Raw genomic sequence first — 18,412 nt, 5'->3', positions numbered from 1 at the left:
AAAATTAACGTATCGGTGGCAGTACCATTTTCCCTATTTCCCAGCAGTGGAATTCATGAAGTCTCATGCAGGGTTTGAGGTTTCCGATTCCTTTGATATTTACGAACATTTAAATGGGTAATTCTCCGCCATTTGCTGGTTCTGGCCAAGTTGGGGCCTCAACACAGTAAGCTGCTTCACTGGGCTTTAACGTCATTTTTTATGTTTTGAATTTGGAGTCACCGCTGCGTTGAAGCTTTTCTGCTAGTTAGCTTAGCTCGCCGCTAACAGAGCTCAGCGCGTTTGTTGCTCAAGCACAAGTGTCAAAAGTGCTGGGATTGTGGAAATGTATACAAGGCCGGTAATGGAGGAACTACTGTGTGGAAGAAAGGAGAAGAAGGTGGCACAAGGTCGTCAAATGGTGGACGCTGTTTGCAAGCAGCCTCGAAACAAAACAGGTTTGGCTAGTCTTTCCTATAAATTGTCAAAAGAAGACAGATTCGGTCCGCCACATCAATTTGTGCTGCCCGTCATAATAAATCATGTGTATCGTCTTCATTTTTTTCTTCATCACATTCATACGAAAATTACAAATACATTTTAACTTGTTTTCCTTTGTTTTTATTTATTTGCCTTTAAAAAAATGAACAAACAAAATTCTAATCCCCCAAAAATGTTTTTTAAATTAAAAATATAGCATTTTTTTTAAATCTAAACGAAAAGAACATTTCCTGTTGTCCACTTTAATTTGTAAAGGTAAGTTTAAAAAAAAAGAGTTAAAGATTAACTGTTCTTTTCTTTTTCAAATGAAAGACAAATAAGTAAAAGATAAAAAAGGAAATATTTAATGTTTTCCATTTCTCACAATAAAACATTAACATAAACATTTTTTGAAATCTAAATAAAAGAATATTTAGTGTTTTCTCTCACTTTTTGGATATATTGGAGTGCACCATGAGAGCTGCTATCATTTTAAAGCACCTCTGTTTTAGAATTTTCTGAAAATGTATTCGAAATGCAAAATGGTAATTAAAATAAAATTATTTTTGCTTTAAAACTGGTGCTTGTATGCAATTAAGTGAATTAATTTATCAAAAAGGGCTCTGTCCCTGCTCTAGAAAAAAAAACAGGTTACAATGGTTTGTAAAGGTTATGTGACTATAATTCAAATGTTTGTCTTTTTGCATCCTGCAGACATCAGGGGGGGAAAATTCCACTCTGTGATACATGAGACAAAATTCTCTTGTGTTAAAAAGGAAGCTGACGAGTACCCAGTTGTTCAAGAAGAAGACAAGCCAGAGTCCACTTACATTCAAGAGGAAGAGGAGCTAGAGCCCCAGAAACGTAAAATAGAAGAAGACTATGATATCACACTTGTTCCTCTTAAGAGTGAAGATGAAGATGAGGTTACGAGTGAAAATGAGAACATGGGGGCAGAGCCTTCGAGGTTACATCAATACATGTCAAAAGAAGGTGATGGCGACCACTGCGAACAATCACAAGGTGAGGGCCTCATCGCTCCACTATCAGATAGTGATGACACACTGTCACATTTTCCCAACATGGAAGAGGAAGATTTTGAACACAACAACATGACGTCTCACACTAATAACAAAAGCTGGAAATGTTCCCACTGTGGAAAAAGTTTTACTTTAAAGGAGAATATGAATGTCCACATGAGAATACACACTGGAGAGAAACCTTTTGCCTGCTCAATTTGTGGTAAAAGATTCTCCGTGAAGCTAAGTTTGACAATACACACAAGAACACACACGGGAGAAAAACCTTTTTCCTGTTCCGTGTGTGGAAAAAGATTCTATGATGTGGGAACTTTGAGAATACACACAAGGACGCACACTGGAGAGAAACCTTTTGCATGCATAGTTTGTGGCAAAAGCTTCTCTGGAAAATCGAGTTTAACAACTCATTCAAGGACGCATACTGGAGAGAAACCCTTTGTCTGCTCAATTTGTGGTAAGAGCTTCTCTGAAAGGGGAACTTTAGTCATGCACACAAGAACGCACACTGGCGAAAAACCTTTTGTTTGCTCAATTTGTGGTAAAACCTTCTCAATGAAGAGTAGTTTAAAATCGCACACAAGAACCCACACCGGAGAGAAACCGTTCTCCTGCTTAATTTGCGGTCAAAGGTTCTCTGTAAATTCAGTTTTGACGAAACACACAAGAACACACACGGGTGAGAAACCGTTTACCTGCTTAATTTGTGGTAAAAGCTTCTCAGGAAAGTCAAATTTAACACAACATGCAAGAACACACAGTGGAGAAAAACCTTTTGCCTGCTCAGTTTGCGGTAAGAACTTCTCTGAAAAGTCAAAGGTGAGAGTACACTCAAGGACGCATACTGGCCAGAAACCTTTTTCCTGCTCACTTTGTGGTCAGAGTTTCACTGAAAAAGGAAGTTTAACACTACACACAAGAATACACACTGGTGAGAAACCTTTTGCCTGCTCGATATGCGGCCAAACATTCACTCAAAAGGGAACCTTAACAGCACACACTAAAACCCACACTGGAGAGAAACCTTTTGTCTGCTCAATTTGTGGTCAGGGTTTCACTCAAAAGGGACGTTTAACAATTCATACGAGAACACACACTGGTGAGAAACCTTTTGCCTGTTTAGTGTGTGGTAACGGCTATTCGAATAAGTCAAGTTTAAAATCTCACACTCAAACGCACACTGGAGACAAACCTTTTCCATGCACAGTTTGTGGGAAAAGCTTCTCTGTGAAGTCGAGCTTAACAACTCACACAAGAACACACACAGGTGAAAAACCTTTTGTTTGCTCAGTTTGTGGGAAAAGCTTCTCGGATAGGTCGAGTTTAAAATGCCACACAGTAACACACACTGGTGCAAAACCTTTTTCCTGTACAGTTTGTGGTCAAAGTTTCACTCAAAAGGGCCGTTTAACAGCACACACCAAAACACACACGGGTGAACAACCTGCATGCTCAGTTTGTGGTACAAGCTTTTTTGACAAAGCAAGCTTAAGAAGACATGCAAGAACACATATTGGGGATGAAAACATCCACTTGAAGTGTGTCTGAAGTATTATTTAGCTTGATTTTTTAAGAGACACGTGTGATCCTTGAAGCTTCAATAAAACAATAATCTTGTGAATAAACTCTGCAAGCTAGTTTAATGATGGTATTCTGGGTACAGAAAACCATTGTCTTATGAATTGTGATATTTTAAACTTGTAAATAAAGACATTTGTTAAAATTATTTTGTCTTTACGGGAATATATATATATATATATATATATATATATATATATATATATATATATATATATATATATATATATATTTATATATGTATGTATATATATGTATGTATATATATATATATATATATATATATATATATATATATATATATATATATATATATATATATATATATATATATATTGTCATTGACAGTGGTGGACCTCCAAATATGGGAGGAATGGCAGTATATAGACATAAATTATACATTTCCACAACTTAATGTTTCTTAAAAACAACTATGCTCTTTCTTTGTATCTTTTTGCTATAATATTAGAAAATGTATACGCGTATGGATTGTTTTGTAACTAATAAAGAAAATTGTTAAATAAAAAATAACGGAGAAAAAATGTTATGGACTAAACCAATACATCATCATGTATAGGGGTGCGTCGCAAATAAAATAAGAGCAGCAGCAATGCGGAAACTAGTGAAAGATCACAGTTGTTGTTTTTTTAACACAAACAACATTTTCCGAACAAAATCAATGCCAAGTGAGAGGCGCGGAATAATCTATGCACTGATATCACCTCCCCAATCAGACGACCGTCCCTTATTGCAGTTATTTTACAGTCGATGGACACGGCACAACTTCCGGTGTCCATCTGCTTTCCTTCGTGCTGCTTTCTCTTCGTGGGATAAAATTACTCCTCTTAAGTATTTTTTCAACGGGTTAAAAACTCGGCTTAGTACGGCAATTACTACTTTACTAGCCTATACGTCCTATCATTTCGTCTTTTTTTACACACTTTGGTGAGCGTTGAAGCTTCTCAGCCTGGTTAGCTTAGCTTAGCTAACTAGCCGCTAACACAGAGACGCGCTTGTTAGAGGGGAAAAAGCGTGAAAATGTGTGCAAGGCCGACAGCAGGGTACGTGGATGAACTACTTTGTGGAAGAAAAGAGCAGAAGGAGCAACAAAGTCGTCACATTCTCCACCCGGTTGGCGAGCAGCCGCAAGACAAAACAGGTGTGGGCAGTCCTAAAGGAGTAAGAAAAAACAACAACAGTGGAGCGCCAAAGTGTACATATTTCATATTCTGATGAAATAAACTGAAAGATAAATACCCATTTGAAAGATATAAAGCTAATAAAAGTACTGTTGTAATCGCTGTGTAGCATAAAATTGTGCAGTGTGACATTCCGTCTTGTTTGGATTCAAAACTGCGTGAATGCGTCCCAGTCCTTGTAAAATAGGTTCCTTTTTTCAAAGCTTCATTTCCATCTGTTAATTGAAGTTAAAAATTTGTGTCATGGCGCAGAATTTCATGAATCAAATAATAATCCTCAACATCAAAGTCATGGCATGAAAAAAATCTGACTGCAATGCAAATTAATTTCTTTTTGTTTATTTTTTTGTCCTGCAGACATCCGTGAAAAATATCTGCACGCTGAGATACAAAAATCAGAGTTCCCAAATGTTAAAAAGGAAGAGGTAAAGTTCCCAATTGCCAAAGAAGAAGACAAACCATGGCCTGTGTACATTAAGGAGAAAGAAGACCCAAAGCCTCCCAACTTCAAGGAGGAAGAGAAATATAATATCACTTTTATCCCGTTTAAGAGGAAAGATTCGGACGAGGGTCCTAGTGAGGAGAACAGAGAGGCAGAATCTCCAAGCAGTAGCGCAAGTCATCACATTACTACAGAAAGTGACGGAGAGCATTGTAGTCCGTCACAAGCCAACAGTCTTATGGCTCCACTATCAGACAGTGAGGATTTGAGATTACACTCTCCTGATGATAGGACATGTCCCAAAGATGACAAATGCTGGAAATGTTCACAGTGTGGGAAAAGATTTAATTTAAAGGGGAATTTGAATGTTCATATGAGAATACACACTGGAGAGAAACCCTTCGCCTGCTCAATTTGTGGTAAAAGATTCGCCGTAAAGCTAAGTTTGACAATACACACAAGAACACACACTGGAGAAAAACCCTTTTCATGCTCAATTTGTGGAAAAAGATTCTATGACGCAGGTACGTTGAGAATACACACAAGGACACATACTGGAGAAAAACCTTTTGCGTGCACAATTTGCGGGAAAAGCTTTTCTGAAAAGTCAAGTTTAACAACTCACACAAGAACACACACAGGGGAGAAACCTTTTGTCTGCTCAGTTTGTGGTAATAGCTTTTCCGATCGGTCAACTTTAATCATGCACACAAGAACGCACACCGGCGAGAAACCTTTTGCCTGCTCAATTTGTGATAAAAGCTTCTCGATGAAATGTAGTTTAAAAGAACACACAAGAACGCACACAGGAGAAAAACCCTTTGCCTGCTCAATTTGCGGTCAAACGTTCTCCGTAAAGTCAGGTTTGACGAAACACACCAGGAGACACACTGGTGAAAAACCCTTTGCTTGCTCAGTTTGCGGTCAAATGTTTTCTGTCAAGTCGGGCTTAACAAAACACACAAGAACGCACACTGGAGAGAAACCTTTTGCCTGCTTAGTGTGCGGCCAAAGATTTTCTTTAAAGGGAACTTTAACAACACACGCAAGAAGACATACTGGAGAGAAACCTTTTGTCTGTTCATTTTGTGGTAATAGCTTTGCTGATAGGTCAAGTTTAACTTTGCATACAAGAACACACACTGGAGAGAAACCTTTTGCCTGTTTAGTTTGCGGTCAAAAATTCTCTCAGAAAGGAACTTTAACAGCACATACAAAAACGCACACTGGTGAGAAACCTTTTTTCTGCTCAGATTGCGGTCAAAGTTTCACTAGAAAGGGAAATTTAACGGCACACGCGCGAACACACACTGGTGAGAAACGTTTCGCCTGCTCACTTTGCGGTCAAACATTTGCTGTGAAGTCAAGTTTAACATTGCACACGAGAACACACACTGGAGAGAAACCTTTTGCGTGCTTAACTTGTGGTAAACGATTTTCTGTCAAATCAAATTTAAACATGCACATAAAAATACACAATGAAAAGAGAACATTCAGTTGAAGATTGTAGATGGGAACAATTTTGGAGTTCTCTGTTTGTGCTGGTGGGAATAGCGGTGATAATTTTAAGGATTAAACAATGCCCCATATAGAGGACGTTCATGTGAAACGAATCTAAATATACAAATCACATTTTTTAGAACAATACTAATGGTGAAAATATTGTTTCAACACAAATGGGGTTTTTCCTCAATTTTCTCCGGTTTCCTCCCACATCCCAAAAACCTATATTAAGATGACTAATCACTCAATAGTTGCCCTACTAGATATGAGTGTTTGCATTTATGGTTGTCAGTCTCCTTGTGCCCTGTGATTGGCTGGCAACCAATTCAGGGTGTACCCCAATCGCCTACTGACATTTGTTGGCTCGGATTGGCTACAGCACCCCTGCGACCAATGCGAAGATAAGCAGCTCGGATAATGCATGAATAAAACATTGTATCCACTGGCATGCAAAAGGTGTTGTTTTTCACGTAAGCAAAAAATGAAAAATGTGTCACTCTTTTTGACAAAATGTAACTAGTGGAAAACAACAGTGATCTCCAAGACAATGTAAACATTTCAGTGAATTCAGACCCGTTTTGTCTTCTCTTTCCTCGGGCTGTAGTGATAAAAAAAAGGCTAATGGAAATACAGTATGTAAATCCATTTATCTCCTTCCCTTCTTCCTTTCTTCTTCTTTCACGCACATCTTTGTATCCTAATATACATTTCTCATCGGTATATTGAAAAGAATTCAATTACAGACGACTTAGTCAATTTTCCACAGTAACCCCATTGTACCCTTTAAAGCCTAAAACCATTAAATGACAGCAAATTAAAATTGGAAACCTTGTTTATAATTTTACCTGACTTAATTGCAAATCTTGTTTTTAATTTCCTCTTTCTTTTCCCAAAATATTGGCCTTTTGTCCTATTTTCTGGGCAAGCTGGTGACAAAAGTGGGAATCAATATTGATTTTAAAACCATCACAAGAAAGAATGAGAAAGTGCAATGCTGACATCTGTTGGTCACTAAATGACTGGGTGCATTCATCAACGATACATTTCTAAACACAACACACTTAATAATTGTAAAACCCATAATTTATTCCCCAAAAAATACGAATATTTTCTATTGTATTTGTAGATTTTTTTTCCATTTTTTCCATTTCATTTTTTTCATTAGTGGTAACCAAATACACTAGAAATATCTGTAAAACTGTAATTATTGAACAGAAATGTTATTTTATTAACAGCTTATTCTGACTAGTATTTATTCATTAATTTTCTGAACCACTTTGTCCTCACAAGGGGACAAGGAGATGGACAGCCAATCACACCCACACTAATATTAGTATGATGGTCTGATTTGTGTTTGTTGTGTATACAAAGTAGGGAAAATATGTATTTGATTAGCCACAAACCTGTTTAAGTTCTCATCTCATTTTCTGAACCACTTTATCGTCACTATCAAATCAAATCAAAAGCCTTTATTGTCATCATACACAGCTGTGTATAACGAAATTTGTGGTGCTACTCCACAAAGTGCGTTTTCCCAGTTAAAAAAATAAAAATAAACATAAATAGGAATATAAAAGTACAAAAAGTCACATCCTGGCTAAGTAAATTCTAAAATCACCGAGCACCACAAAGACAGTTTGTTGACCTCATCTCTGTAGGCCGACTCATCCCCTCCTGAGATGAGTCCGACCACAGTGGTGTCATTGGCAAATTTGATGATGTAGTTAGACTGGTGGGTCGGTGTACAGTCGTTTCTGAACAGGGAGTACAGAAGAGGACTCAGTACACAGCCTTGAGGGGAGCCAGTGCTCAGTGTAATGGAGGAAGAGAGGTGGGGACCAAGTCTAACAGTTTGTGGACGGTTGGTTAAGAAGTTCTTAATCCAGTAGAAGATGGAAGAGGATAGTCCAAGGTGGGAGAGTGTGTCAGCCAGAATGTCCGGTATTATAGTGTTGAAAGCTGAGCAATGAAAAGCATCCTCACGTAGTTCCCATGGTGCTCCAGGTGGCTCAAATGGTGCGGGAAAAACAGTCCTGCAGTTGAGAAAGGACGTCCTCGGGCCATGTTTTTAATATCTTTATTTGTGGCCTTGTTAGCCTCCGGAGTGGGGAGTATGAGGGGGTGAGGGACAGGCAGAGATGGTCGGATCCAGCAAGGTGAGGGAGGGGTGTGGCTCTATAAGCATGTTTGATATTAGAATAAGCATGGTCTAGACCAGGGGTAGGGAACCTATGGCTCGGGAGCCATATGTGGCTCTTTCCATGGGTGCATATGGCTCTCAGGTAAAATATGAAAATCAATGGTGAGAGAGCTGAGTCCCGAACATACTAATAGGAGCATCATTGTGGCGTTGACACTACCTCTACCACCACTTTAATCATAATTTTGTTTTTGATTACACTTCTGCATGCATGATATCATTGATACTGATTTATTAGCAACGTCATAAAAATGTTGTCAAAAGAATTAGGAGACTTTTTATACTTAAAAGTGGTGAAAGGACAAAAAGATCACAAATTTTCATGTAATTTTACTTTTCTATTCTGAGAATGGCTCTCAAGAAATATCATTAGAAAATATGAATTGTTTATGGCTCTCTCGGTCAAAAAGGTTCCCGACCCCTGGTCTAGACTCTAGAGTTTTATCTCCTCTGGTGTGACACTTCACGTACTGGATAAACTTAGGCAGAACAGTCTTTAAACATGCTTTGTTGAAGTCACCAGCGACAATAAAGACTCCATCGGGGTGGTCAAGCTGCTGTTTGTAGGATCGCGGGGGGTGGTGGAGCCTATCCCAGCTGACTTCGGGCCAGAACACAAAGAGACAAACAACCATTCACGCTCACACTCATAACTAGGGGCAATTTAGCGTGTCCAATCAGCCTAGCATGCATGTTTTTGGAATGTGGGAGGAAACAAGAGTAGAGAAAACCCACGCAGGCCCGGGGAGAACATGCAAACTCCACACAGTGAGAATTAACCTGGGATCGAACCCACGACACTAGAACTATGAGGCCGACGAAAAGTATTTTAAGGATTTTATATTTAATTGAAAAGGGCTGTGTACATTTTTCATGTCTGAAATTATTTTTATTATAAGATTTTATTTATATTTTTTTTCTCTAATGATTTTGAAGTAGCATCAATACTTACACGTGTTTTATTTTTTGTAATGGTATGAGAAATATTTTGAGAATATTTTTTCTAACTTTTTCGATGTTATTGAGCGGGGTTTCAGTTGACAAAATACAAAATACTGATAAGAAGGAAAATTATCATTACCGTTGACATTTTTTGATGTGTGTGTGGAAAATTCCACTCATTTACAGTGCCATCAGAATGTTTGTTGGAGGGAATAACATTAAGAATGCCATATTTTAACAGTAAAACAGCAAGGACACTATTTGCAAACGTAATTTGATTACATTTGAACAATAAGTGCATCTTTTTTTTCTGCTTCATTAACCGTACTCCTAAGTGCAGTGTGAGAGAGCAAAATTGTTATTTCCTGCGTCATCTGTTCCGAGCCTGGTTGCCCTGGAAACCACTGAGGAGCGTCCTTGGTGAGGCAACAAATTATATATATCCAACTGCACACATTTTTAGGAAAAAAATATGACCAAGAAACAGGGTATAATTGTGGTTAGCACTTCAGACTGACTTTTTTGGCAAGATTTCTTCTGTTTCATGTTTCCAAAAACATGTTGGCATTATTGAGGACACTACATTTTTATAGGCGTATGTTAGATAGAGATACCAGACTGACTTGAGACCAGTCCATTGATCACTACCCACTCTTAAATTGACTAACAATAGATCCTTCTTTCACACTTTGGGGCTTTTATATTGACATCATTGCCATCTCACACACAAAAGGTCAAAGTGACACCTTTTAACCACAAAAATACTTTATTTACATCACAATGAAACAAAAGAAATGCAGAAAAAGACAATTGGGACTCTCATGTTTTGAAGAGGGATTTAAAAAAAAGAACAACAAAAATCAACTGACTGCTTTTGGGTGATTGTGCTTTGAAGGATTAATTTAGCAACTTGAACAAACATTATGTAACAAGTGAACTTCAAAATCTTGAATATAAGACGCCAGAAAAGCACATGAATGGATCTCCTGACGTTAGAGACTGACTGGTTTTGATAGAATTGTGCTTATAAGAGCAGTCAGGGACAGCTGAGCCCAAATAGAAAAAAATAATACTCCTGTGTGGATTCATTAAGGTACATTTGGAACAATTTAACTATAAAAAAAGAACTATTAAAGAAACAATGACTTCAGTGGCAGGAGTACAGCATTAATGTTGACATCTCAGCTTGGCCAATGCTAATGCTAGCGCAGCGTGTTGCAGGGTTTCATACACAAAAAAACGACACTTTGTGACAAAACAGACCGTCTTGGTTAGCATTTAGCAGGATTAAGCTTAGCATCTTTAGCGCGGCTGTTTTCATTGCAACCCCTGGTTTTTAAATCATACACCGCCATTGACAGCGATAGATGTCCAATTGATTTTAAATCTGCGGGTCAAAATGGATTGCACATTAATTGCCGTCAATGGCAGCCAATGAGCTTCTTGATGTTGTTGTTAAGTGGGAACATTATTGGTGACTTCTGGACTTTATCAAACCTATAAAAGCCACTGCGCCCCCAAATTCTGATTCATAGGTCAGGAAACAAAGTCATGCAGATAACGTACATTACTTCGACTAAAAACATCAGGAATTAAAGCCAACATGCCACAAGCGCGTTTTTTCTTCTTCAAATCCTTGGATCGGAGTCCAAACCAGAACGAGCACTGCTGGGACATGGAGTGGGGGGTGGGGGGTATCTGTCTGGGGTGGAAAAAGGGGGACGGGTATTGCTCGGTCTTAATTCCCCTTGTGGCAATAAATGTCTTTGAGGGCTTTGAGCTCCTCAATCAACGTCTTGTTTTGGTTCTCCAGCCCGGCAACGCGGTTCTCCAGACATTTGACGTATTCCTTCTTTTTCCTTCGGCATTCTCGTGCAGCCTCTCTGAAAAAAAAGTCGATTATTAGAGATGGGTAAAAAAAAAGTTTTTTCAGAGAGGGTACGCGAGTTACATCTCAACTTGCTCGCCTACCTGTTCTTCATTAGCCGGACCTCTCTCTTGCGAGTGACTTCCTCAGTGTGGTGCGGCAGGGGGCTGTGCGTGGGGCCCGGGGATGCCGCCGCCATCACGATGCTCAGGCCTAAGGTGGGTGAGCGCAACTGGCAGGCAGGGATGTCACCTGTGGCCGCTGGGGCGGGGGGACACATTGTTACCACCATCAAATTATAGTCAACTCTATGACTTATTCCCTATTTTCTAATCACTAACGACTTTTAAATACACTTCTTTTGGGATGGAATTTGTTAAAATTGATTATATAACTCAAAAGGTGCGCTTTGGAATGAATGATGACTCAGCCTAACCCACTCACGCAGAGGGTCGTGATTACGTCACTGCATGCGTCTTTCAGTCCACCCTCCTTCTGTTCCAGGAAGCCACGATGACGTCAAAGCAGCATTTTTTTCAGCCAATCCCCGCCCCCCTGGCTTCCTTGAAGATCAGTTTGCCTAACAACAACGTGTTGCTCGCTAGCAGACGGGCGAACTAACTTTTTTTGCCACATGTTAACACAAAAATAGCACGCGGCTCACGCAACACGCCCAATAACTGTTTAAATGTGAATGAATAGGTACAAACTAGCGCTGTAATATCCAGTTGGAACCGTCGCATTTGGACTTGTTGATCAGTGGTTCAAATACGCATGCGCAAAAGAGCCAGAGCAGGAGGACGACGACGAAGAGGAAGCAACTTTAAAGACAATGTTACTAAAGCGAAAAAGGGACAAAGTGGCTTGCCCAAAAACTTTACCTGACTCGGTCTCATCCCCGGTGACGGCCATTGTTGTTCCCCAGTGAGCCAGAACCGAACAAAAAGAAAGGAAACAAATAACAAAGCGCCTCCGCGGTCTCGCTGGCCGGCTAAAATCTCAAAGGCGCGCCGCTCTCGCTTCTCCGGCGGTTTTGCGTCGTCTCTGGCGGTTCGTCAACTTCGCTGCCGGATTACAATTACCGACATTGACGTCACCGTGACGTCACCTGCGCTCGCTGAAGTCAGTGTGGACGCGCTGGGTTTGTAGCCCCTCCTCTTTCAGAGGAACAAAATGTCAAGGAGGGAGGGGTGGTCGTGCTTATTTTTAGAAGCAGTGACGCAACTGGAAGGAACCGACAAACAAGACGGCGCTCTGATTGGCTGCTACCGCAAAAGGGGCCGGGGCCACAAAATATGACTTATAGGTCAAGTTAGGAAGACTTGCGTGTTGAATTGTGATTCAAATCCCTAAAACAATACATTCAAATCCTCTATCCAAACACTAACTTTTCTTTGAAACGCTGTCAATCACTCAAAACATTTTTTTAAACTCGAATTATTAACTTTACCCTTAAATCCTCAATTGGAACCCACATTTTGACTTCATTTTCTGAACCGCTATCCTCACTAGGGTCGTGGGGGGTGCTGGAGCCTATTCCAGCTGATTTGGGGCCAGAGGCAGGGGACACCCTGATTTGGTGGGAGACAAACACGCTCACACTCATACATAGGGGCAATTTAGAGTGTCCAATCAGCTTACCATGCATGTCTTTGGAATGTGGGAGGAAACCAGAGTACCCGGAGAAAACCAAGTGATCAAAAGAAGTGTCTAACAATATACAGTAAAGTGGCCTGTACAGTTATAGTTATTTGGGGACAATTTGAAATACTAATCAACGCAAAAAAAGTAATATAAAGTAATATTATCCCGCGGGTTGTCATCTTTTGGGCCACTTTCGATAATCCCTTTTGCATGTCTTTCAAAACTTTTAAGTAAAACCCTCATTTAACAACCTGGATGTGTCCAAGCGTTAAAAAAAAGCCATTTTACATATTTTTAACGTTGTGGATTCAGTAAAGCATAAGCCATCGTGCGGAACCGTTTTTAGGTGGTTGGGGATCCATTGTGGTCTAGCGATTAAATGAAGAGGCGTTGCCACAGCAACAAGCGAACACAGAAGTTGTTATGCATTTGCATTACTTTAGAGGGCGCTGCCCAATCAAAAATGTTTTTGTTCCACACTATAGTGGAATTTCTTATTGCTCTTCACCATTACGTCAACTTTAGAAATAATTTTTGTTCAGTTAGTCTGTTTGGAAAAATGGCAACGTTAACATACAGATAAAAACAAAAAGAGTGCTAAATGTTTCATTTATTTTAAAACATTTTTATTATTAAATAAACAATACATAGTACTATTGTATTTCAACGTTTATAAATGTCATCTCTTCATGTATTGCATTTAAATATAAGCAGCGTTGATAATAAAAGAATACACAAACAACACTTCTGACCCGGATCGTTGTTTATATTTTTACCACAATATTATGAGAGCGACTTGACATTTTAGCGAGGGCCATGTTTCCACATAAATAATATAAAAAAGCAAAGGAATGCATTGAAAATTCCGTAAAAGATAACAATAGTTGGTACAAAAAAGTTTTGATATCATTTTTGAAGAGTTCTTATTTGTGCTTGTATTTGTCTATGTCTCGAACACAGTTTACGTATATAATAGTACTTTGCCTTTCACTGAAGTCTGCTGGGATGGGCTCCAGCACCCTACGACCCTGATAAGGATAAGAATTGTTGAAAATGAATGGGTGCATGTTTGGGCATAAAAATGTGAATACAATTTCAAATAATATTAATGTCTTCTTTAGAATGTGCCTGCTTTTTGTCAATATAGATATTTACAGTGGCTTTGAAATTACGGGGTTTTGTTGTATTGATGATCGATGTATGCAAACGCCCTCCATTACCTCAATTATTAAAACAGGTTAAATGTATAAATATATTAATTATTATATATTAATTATTATTGTATAATTTATATATAACAACAACAACAAAATCAATACTACTTTTTTATTGGAATCAAGCGTGTATAGTGTTTTATTCATTGTAGTTATCTTATTTTTGTTTTATTAACATTTCAATAATCTATTTGCTGCTTAAGCTTTTTGGAAAAAATCCTTTTAAAATCACAATAATCTTTAACTATTTTCCAAAATGTGAAAATGGTGGCCTACTTGACTCTAAATGTGATGTACACATATATGCACGGTAGGTCTTTACTATATTTTTTAATGACAAAAAAATAGTATTTTTTTTCGTGTATACTACAATTTATATCATAAATAAGGTGAATTTTGCAAGTAGGCAATTGTCCGAGCTGGCCTGAACGCCCCATCCCGCGTGCACGCGCTGGGAAGCGTCGTGAACGAGCTCGGGAAGCGAAGGAAAAAGAGTAGGAGGAGGATAGACATAACGAGCTCCACAAAACAGGTGGTCCGAAAAGAGAGCGAGAGAGGAAGAGAAGCTCATAGCAAACAATCATGTCGTCTGGCGGCGGGGGAGACAAATCGACACTTTAAAAGCCGGGGAACGAACTGATCCGAGACCCCCATTTTGGTCCACATCGCCCCATGCAGCTCGTGGACTTATTCCGACTCTTCTCGCCGGGCTCGGGAGCTTCGAGCGGGTGAGGAAGGACACCATGAAAGTGACGGTGTGCTTCGGACGCACGCGCGTGGTCGTGCCGTGCGGGGATGGTAACATTCACGTGCACGCGCTCGTCCAACAAGCCGTCATGAGGTACAAAAAGGCCATCGCCAAGGTAACTACAGTCGTCTTCTTGTTTTTAGCATCTTAGCACGCCTGGCTAACTAGCCGACTTGTTGCTCTAGCTTTGGGGACGCCAAGTGAGGGGGGGCGGTTGGTCGTGCGCATGCGCACGCCACATGGCAAACTTACAACAATTCGCCAAGTTTCCATTGTGCTCGCTCCTTGTGATTCCCTTAGTTAGTAATGTTCCAAATTACAAGGTTTAAAAGGACAAAAAGGCGATCTAGACAAGAGGATTGTGATTTGGGGGTCACTTGGGAAAAGTGGGGGACACTTGGCATTACTATTTCCTTTCCTACCCGAGCAATTGACCTGGAAATACTTGGAATCAATGTTTGGAAAGTGCTTTCTAAATGTGCCTCGATGCAAACTTGAAGTTACTTTTAACTTAGTTTTCCCCCCAGGCCCGTTATTGTCACTAATTGTTGGTAGTTGTGAAGGGAACTCCCAACTCTTAACTGGATTTAAATGCTTCTGGCCATGTTTTCCCCATTTTAGATGCCATTAACAGCACTGTTAAAATGAATTGGGCATCTGCCACTGTCAATGGTATCAATCAATAAACTCATTATGAGTGATTTGAGGGACTTTAAAATAAGGGAGAAGTTACCAGGAGATCATAGTTGCTTATCATGTTGAGTGTAAACACACTTTGCTGGTCATATTTTTTTTAATTAAAAATATTTCGACATGAAGTCATTTCAAAATATTGACTCACCAGTTCTTAATTACAATGTTGCTCGGATGACCTCAGAAATAATTATTTGTGTTCATCAAGCAGAAAGTTGTGACTTCACTAGAGTAAAAAAGTTTTATTTACTTAAGATAATCATTTTTTACCATTAGTTAATGTTACTCATTGCAATGACATATAATCTCAAAAATCTTTTTAACCTTAACTTAATATGATTAAAGTAATGGTAGGATAACTATAACACTGGGACAAAATCAAAGCTTTTATGTTCCAATTCGAAGCCTGGCTTCGTGATTTAAAATGAGCTAGAGTCACAAAAGTAAGGTTTATAGCACAGTCTATCATTTTAAATTAGGGTTTTGGACAGTGTTTTAAACAAATGTGCCTTAAAATTTCAAGTAAAACTTTTGTCCATGTAAAGGGTTTATAAGCAGGGTTTTTGTTAGTTTTTATCCCAACCTATGGTGCATAATTTTGAATTAGAGAATCACTTTGAAACTGATTACAACGTACAGTGTTTATTTTTTTAAACATATTACCACTCACTAAGGAAAATCTTCTATGCTTATTACATGTATTTTGACAGCAGACTACTTGGGCTTCCAGGGCTTGATATTTAATTTGAAAGGTGTGCATGTGTTATTAAATCAAACTTGTGTGGTCGTGTTTTTCTCGCTTCAGGCCACGCTTTCCTCACACGGCCGCACTGACGCCCTGTCTGCGGGGGGTGTGGCCATTTGACCGGAAGTGAAGGCTGTCACTATATTGCTGTTTATATTCTTTTTACATTAGCGGCTCACTAAGCACACAAACAACTAGTTTACTTGACGCACCCCTTTCAAGACTCTTGAAACCATATTCATCTGGCTTTTCATTGTCGAACGTTGCCAAAACCGTGATAAACGTGAATAAAGCAATAAAACAGGAAAAGACTACCACTGGGGCAGCAATAGACCTCTGTGGGTGCGAGGTAACCAAAAAAGCTTTGTCCGTTTTTGATCGCAGATCACTTTAAAAAGGGACTGACCCTTTTTGGTTACTAAAAAACAAACAAAGAAACAAAAACTTAATTTAGTGACTGATCTTGTACTTCCACAGCAAGTAAACCATTTGGAAATTGATGATGAATGGATATTTTGAAGTTTAAAAAAAATCATTGAGGCAATGACTTTTTTCTCCCCATTTTTTCCTGATTAGGGAAGGCACTACACAATTGTTTCAATGGGCCCTGTTGCTGGCTTATGATTTAAAGTCAGCTGCTATCAACACGAGCTCACCTGACGTTGACCTTAATGAAGATAAGTGTTGTGGTGATTTGTAAACGGATTGGATGAATAATTAACCTGTCGTCCAATCTAATTAAATTCAAAAGTTTCATCAAATTACACCAGATGTATTCAGACATTTTGCATCAATATGTCATATCAGATCATCTTGTGATTGTGCGGGTATTGTTACATTTTCTTCCCTTTTATCCAGAGGAAACTTGCAAATGGACCCATTGCAGAGCACAATTGATTATTTTGCTGAGTCAAAAATTCGTTTTCATTCATTAGGCACTTAGATTTCCTCTAAGAAACTGTAAACATGACTAGATAATGTGATTTGCTTTTTCTATACATCCAGACTGGAAACAAAAGGGACTTCTATTATCGATTTGGGTGATGTGATTTCATGGTGGGTTGAACGAGCAATATTAACGTCATACAGTGGTACCTCTACATACGAGCATCTCTACCTACGAGATGCTCGAGATACGAGGAAAATTTCGAGCAAATAATTCGCTCTAGATATGAGAAAATTTTCGAGATGCGAGAAAGCCAGGTGTCCATGACATGAGAGGCTGTTTATCATTGTAGCGCACTGTCTTTTTTGGCTGCATCTCTTTCGTGTATGACAGATATCTACGAGCACTGAACGATTTATTCAGACGAGTTTCCCCTACAGATGGACCAGAAAACCCACAACGTGCATGCACGGGCAAAAATAGGGCTTTCTGGGTAATGAAGTATACTTGTGCACACAACACCGATAGCCAATGGCACGCTTTCTCAGAATAAAACCATTATCATTACCCACAATCAATACGTGGGTAGGCAGCTGTTGCATTTCCTGCTTTTCCTTCCTTAGCCTGTTAGCTGCCGCGATCGCTCATTCAAGACTACTTCTCGTTGGCAAGTGGTCGTGCGTTATCCTATTGTGAGGACATTTGTGTGCATCATTTTTGGAATATTTTGAAGGGAATACAACAGCAAACAGCCCATCAATAGCGAACGTGAGGGTGGAGGCGTGGCTAACCCGCAGAACGAAAGTAAAAAAGATTAAAACAAAATTAGAATTAAGTTTTGTGTAAAGTTACATTAAACGTATGTTTGAGTGTGTCTGTATATATTAATCCAAGTTAATTAACATTTGTTTGTGGCAACGCACTCGTAAGAGTGCGTTGCCATGGATAAAGTCCCCCCTGTTTTTCCAATCCAATATCCTGTTTTTGGTGTTTTTTCAAAGGGCTGGAACGAATTAATTTGTTTTTAGTTCATTTCAATGGGAAACGTTCACTAGAGTTACGAGAAGCTCGACATACGAGCTCAGTCCCGGAACGAATTAAGATCGTACGTAGAGGTACCACTGTATTTATTTTGAAAAGTACTTCTATATCCACTTCGAAATACTTTTTCAGAATAACAGACTACATTACTTAAGTGAGCCCAGGGTGGGTTCTCTTGCCTTGCTGTTTATGTGTAGCAGCTTGTACTGTAACT

At 39.1% G+C, this 18,412-nt stretch overlaps 4 protein-coding genes across 12 annotated transcripts in view; 3 read left to right on the top strand and 1 right to left on the bottom strand.

Moving 5' to 3' along the window:
* Nucleotides 1-62: 62 nt before the first annotated feature.
* On the top strand, nucleotides 63-3,167 carry LOC144085715 (uncharacterized). Of its 2 annotated transcripts, none has more exons than XM_077615293.1 (2): nucleotides 63-437; nucleotides 1,236-3,167. In XM_077615293.1, exon 2 carries the CDS (start codon nucleotides 1,407-1,409, stop codon nucleotides 3,042-3,044), a length of 1,638 nt encoding a protein of 545 aa, XP_077471419.1. In that variant the 5' UTR covers nucleotides 63-437; nucleotides 1,236-1,406; the 3' UTR covers nucleotides 3,045-3,167. The 2 variants fall into 2 exon arrangements, with proteins under 2 accessions (XP_077471419.1, XP_077471418.1); XM_077615292.1 differs by having other exon boundaries at nucleotides 1,174-3,167.
* A 683-nt stretch (nucleotides 3,168-3,850) lies between these two features.
* LOC144085716 (uncharacterized) lies at nucleotides 3,851-7,636 on the top strand. Its single transcript, XM_077615294.1, has 2 exons — nucleotides 3,851-4,233; nucleotides 4,631-7,636. The coding sequence occupies exons 1-2, from the start codon at nucleotides 4,113-4,115 to the stop codon at nucleotides 6,214-6,216; spliced, it is 1,707 nt and encodes a 568-aa protein (XP_077471420.1). The 5' UTR covers nucleotides 3,851-4,112; the 3' UTR covers nucleotides 6,217-7,636.
* Nucleotides 7,637-10,107: 2,471 nt separating this feature from the next.
* On the bottom strand, nucleotides 10,108-12,323 carry LOC144086112 (cAMP-responsive element modulator-like). The gene is made up of 3 exons (XM_077615911.1): nucleotides 12,109-12,323; nucleotides 11,332-11,488; nucleotides 10,108-11,243 (listed from the first exon to the last, which is right to left on the bottom strand). Exons 1-3 carry the CDS (start codon nucleotides 12,137-12,139, stop codon nucleotides 11,099-11,101), a joined length of 333 nt encoding a protein of 110 aa, XP_077472037.1. The 5' UTR covers nucleotides 12,140-12,323; the 3' UTR covers nucleotides 10,108-11,098.
* Nucleotides 12,324-14,520: 2,197 nt separating this feature from the next.
* The window catches only part of pard3ab (par-3 family cell polarity regulator alpha, b), a 115,610-nt gene continuing 111,718 nt past the window's right edge, over nucleotides 14,521-18,412 (top strand). For 7 of the 8 annotated variants that reach the window (XR_013304145.1, XR_013304146.1, XR_013304147.1 and 4 more), the window contains exon 1: nucleotides 14,521-14,948. Coding sequence is in view for 5 of the 8 variants with exons in the window: in XM_077614727.1 (XP_077470853.1) it covers nucleotides 14,829-14,948 (120 nt within the window). In the remaining 3 variants the exon portion in view is untranslated. The remainder of the gene's footprint in view (nucleotides 14,949-18,412) is intronic. The other variant, XM_077614724.1, reaches the window with a different exon arrangement.

This window comes from Stigmatopora argus, chromosome 12 (genome assembly GCF_051989625.1).
Source record: "Stigmatopora argus isolate UIUO_Sarg chromosome 12, RoL_Sarg_1.0, whole genome shotgun sequence".
NCBI classification, from domain to species: Eukaryota; Metazoa; Chordata; class Actinopteri; order Syngnathiformes; family Syngnathidae; genus Stigmatopora; species Stigmatopora argus.
This window is presented reverse-complemented; position numbering and strand designations above follow the sequence as displayed.

What these genes read in the sequence shown, in the direction of transcription:
- LOC144085715 (XM_077615292.1), top strand. Translation starts at nt 326, where the DNA reads ATGTATACAAGGCCGGTAATGGAGGAACTACTGTGTGGAAGAAAGGAG. An exon ending in GCAGCCTCGAAACAAAACAG is followed by an intron (nt 438 to 1,173) that starts GTTTGGCTAGTC and finishes TGCATCCTGCAG; the next exon opens with ACATCAGGGGGGGAAAATTC.
- LOC144085716 (XM_077615294.1), top strand. Translation starts at nt 4,113, where the DNA reads ATGTGTGCAAGGCCGACAGCAGGGTACGTGGATGAACTACTTTGTGGA. An exon ending in GCAGCCGCAAGACAAAACAG is followed by an intron (nt 4,234 to 4,630) that starts GTGTGGGCAGTC and finishes TTTGTCCTGCAG; the next exon opens with ACATCCGTGAAAAATATCTG.
- LOC144086112 (XM_077615911.1), bottom strand. Translation starts at nt 12,139, where the DNA reads ATGGCCGTCACCGGGGATGAGACCGAGTCAG. An exon ending in CGGGGATGAGACCGAGTCAG is followed by an intron (nt 11,489 to 12,108) that starts GTAAAGTTTTTG and finishes CCCCCGCCCCAG; the next exon opens with CGGCCACAGGTGACATCCCT. An exon ending in GTCCGGCTAATGAAGAACAG is followed by an intron (nt 11,244 to 11,331) that starts GTAGGCGAGCAA and finishes CTTTTTTTTCAG; the next exon opens with AGAGGCTGCACGAGAATGCC.